The 3,897-nt window shown below is 26.2% G+C and overlaps 1 protein-coding gene across 1 annotated transcript; it reads right to left on the minus strand.

The window, feature by feature from the left end:
• Positions 1–1,113: 1,113 nt before the first annotated feature.
• On the minus strand, positions 1,114–3,892 carry LOC107446863 (cathepsin L-like peptidase; the record flags this gene model as incomplete). Its single annotated transcript, XM_043057678.2, has 5 exons — positions 1,114–1,228; positions 2,126–2,289; positions 3,132–3,232; positions 3,405–3,528; positions 3,764–3,892. Coding segments are annotated over 5 exons (633 nt in total), but the record flags the coding sequence as incomplete, so codon positions are not given.
• Between the last annotated feature and the right edge of the window lie 5 nt (positions 3,893–3,897).

Here is a 3,897-nt window from a genome sequence, read left to right on the forward strand (position 1 = left end):
AAATTGAAATATATATTAAATTGAAACATGGAAAAGAAATATCTATGAAAAATAGTTACAGAGTTAAAAGTTGATACATATTTTTTCATGATACGAAAATAAAGAATAAAACTTGATATATTTTGCACAAAATAAAGCCTAAGCAAAATAAGAAATTAAAATTTTTAATTAACACTTTAGTTATGCCTTTAAAGCATTGCATTAATTGCAATTTTTTTTAAAAAATAAATATAAAATTAATAGGTAAGTAAATTATACTATATCTTTGAATAATGTATTTATTTATAAAGAAACTTATGTGAAAATTTATACTCTGAGAAAAAAAGTATGGTCAAAATTACCAGAATATAGTAAAATTTACCGTGTTTCTGGCTCCATGAGAACACCAAACTGCTTTGTAATTTTCACGGAAACGCTTGGTGATGATTTAGGTAAAATTAACAATAAAATTTGAAAAATATATAATAAAATGTGGTAAAATTTGGTAATTTTATCATGATACCTCAGAGCAGGGCATAAAAACCACTTATTTGGCTAAATTTACTTTTCAATTTGTATCTTTTTACTAAATGTGTGGTAATAAAAACTTTAACTATGTAAATCAAAATTTCCAGTAAACCGATACCATATGAACGGAAAAATTATCTAAGGAATGGTTTAAATACCGTGTACTTTGGTTTTTATTACCGAAATGATGGTTTTTTTTGTACCAGAAATTGGATTGTTTATAAGCCCATCTAACTTTCTAATTAAAAAAACACTAATGGATTTATGTTGAATATACTATTTCAAAAATCAAATAAAATTAAGGAAGGAGATTCACTATAATTTAATATGTTCTTGTTAAATTATGTATAATATATAAAAATAGGAAATAATTTGAATATTTTTCATTTGAAATATTTTAACATTACATGAACACCTCTGTACTATGCGTTTATTGTTCATACGTTGTTTGTTAAATTTCCTTCTTATAAGCAAAACTGCTTCATACCAATATTAATCGCTTACTAATTACTTATTTTACTATTTATTTTAAAGAAATAGATAAATAAGTTTCGAGCTTATTTGTGTTTTTTATTCCTATATTTAAAAGAGGTTTTGAAACTTTTATTACCTGTTCTTCACGAGCCAATAGTCTTGGCCATCTTCTGTTCCGTAACCGATTGCCAGAACACCGTGATCCAATTGAGAAGTGCTGCAGCTGGATTCATCGTAAATTCCATCTCTGGAACACAAATTAAAATTAATCACTGAATTATTTAACTATTCAACAATGTAATTTCTGAAATTATTTATAAAATTGCATAAATTAGCAGTAACCTAACACTGATACAAACTTAAACATATATCCAATTAATATCAAGAATTAACTGTTCTATTTATACAATTTAAATGTAGTTTGTATTTATTGTGTGAGCCCATGGTTAAGATTTTGCACGACGCATAGATCATTTAGAAATAAAAATATTATGCTTTTTTGTATCAAAGCAATGACAAATTTTAAATTAAAAAATGTAGTATGTGTCTCAAATTGCAATTCTATATTTTCATACACTCTATTACATGCCTAAATTTATCAATTAATTTTTTATTACATTTTATTCGCTAAAAAATAATCCAAAACATATAGTATAATTGTATTTTAAAAATTTACTTTTATTTGCTCTACAATATGAAATTTCACTTGAAAAACTAATATTTCCCAAGTACAATTTTTTAAAAAAAAGACTAAAGACTTTTTTAAAAGAGCTTTTTTGTAAGTCATAATATTTATTTTTTTAAGGAAAGTAATTTCTAAGTGAAATTATGAATATTTTTAAACTTTCTCTGAAAACTAGTTTGCTCATATTACAAGTGAATAAATATTTTGAACTATTTGATATTGACTGTTTGCAAAGATTTTAAAATTACGTAAAGAAGACAATAAATTCCTTCGACGAAAAAATAAATAAACAGATATAAAAATTAAATAGATTATTTTTTTAGTACTTAAATTATTCTTCGTTTAAAATCTAGAAGGATTCAAGTCAGCAATTTTAAACTATTCCTTACTCTTTTGTTCAATAGAGTAATATGAAAAATAAAAATTAATTTAAAATAATAAAATTTATTCTATACGTACTGATAGAGCTGGAAGCTAAAGTTGCTTGCATCAATAGCTACAGAAACAGGTCCTACGGTGGCAACAGCTGTTTTAAGAGCGTTCTCATCTCCGGTAGGAATGTCAACATATCCAGTAACAGTTGCTCCAACATTGGCTTTATTGAAAAGACATTTTGGACCATCCTAAAATAAATAAATTTATAAATGCCTAAATCACATTTTTTAACATTATTTTAAAAATTTATAATAGCTGTCCTTGCATCAACCGAAAATTTAAAAAAAGAACCTCTCTAAATATTACTTTAATTAGAAAAAGTCCAAAAATTTGAAAGGCAATACAGCGTTTTGTCCAAGAAGAAATAAAATAATAAAAAATGAATTTATGAAAAATATATTTTTTGAAATATGTTTACTAAAATATTTTCGAAATGCAAATTAATTTATTTTATAACATTATGAATTTTGTTTAGGACATTGTAAAAATCTCCTTTAAATTGAATTCAAAACGTCTACATTCAAATCACACACTTCATTCTTTCTAAAATAAATGAAATATAAAGAGAAAAAAAATCTATGAAATTAACTCACAAGGAAAATGTAACTCCTATGAACCTATGATATTTTTTAGAACAGATACTACCTTGTTTTAAATGGCATAAAATCGTAAAATCCATTTTTACCGTAAAATGTATCATAATTTTTATCGTAGTAAGTTTTTAGTTAGAGTAATTCCATGAATTACCGTAAAAATTAAGATATATAAAATTTTTTGTTCCATAACATGTGCAAAAGGGGATTTTATGGTAAAAAAAAATACCGGCACCCTGAGTGCTGATACTTTTTATCGTAATTCGTTAAGTTAAATAGTGGGCTCTAGCAAATATAAACATTTACAATTAGTGCTTAATCTTTTTCTTTCTTCTTTTTTTTTTTGCTTATGACATTGCACATTGACTATAGTTTCAACAGTTTCAAACTAATACCATTTAGGTGCTTTTTTCTTACAAATTGAAGAGAAGTTTTACCTCAGCTGTGTATGGGTAGGATGCTTCAGTGTCAATTCCTTTGTTCTGCTTGATGTATTGGAAAGCTGAATCCATAAGACCTCCTTCACAGCCCATGTTACCTTAAAAAAAATATGGCAAACCATTAATTTAAATCTTCTGATCAAAATGAATTTATAGCCATGTTATATTAACTACGTATATATTTATTAATTAAAAAATTACCAAATTTGTGGTATAATTTTTATTATATTTAAACAAATAAAAAAAATTTACAAATTTTATTTCACTTACCTTCTGGTTGAGAGCAATCTACGAGGTTCTGTTCACTGAGGGAAACCAAATTTCCGGTTTTCTTTTTGTGCTGCCCTTCAAGAGAACCGGTGGTAGAGAAAGCCCAGCAAGAGCCACATTGTTGCTAATTAAATAAAAATCTCTAAATTAGTAATTCTTGCGTTAAATATGATGATAGTTTCTTGTTTTAGCTACCACTTTCCATTTAGTAAATAATGATAAAGTTAATTTCAAAACTTAATTTTATAAGTTCCAAGAAACTGCAAGTTTTGTTGTAAGAATGCAACATTTTGTTTTAATTAAAATTAGGCAAAGCGAAACACCTGGAAAAAAAATTTAGAAAAGATATAATTTTATACCTGGTTTTTGATTGGGGTGACCAGTCCTTGTTTCCTCCAATCGACAGTGTCGGGAATGTGAACGTTAGAGGGTTCTACCCAGGCACTTCCTTCACCGCTACGGATACCGCTGCTTTTAAATCCGTTAAACTGCC

This window comes from Parasteatoda tepidariorum, unplaced genomic scaffold, assembly GCF_043381705.1.
Source record: "Parasteatoda tepidariorum isolate YZ-2023 unplaced genomic scaffold, CAS_Ptep_4.0 HiC_scaffold_6339, whole genome shotgun sequence".
NCBI lineage: Eukaryota > Metazoa > Arthropoda > Arachnida > Araneae > Theridiidae > Parasteatoda > Parasteatoda tepidariorum.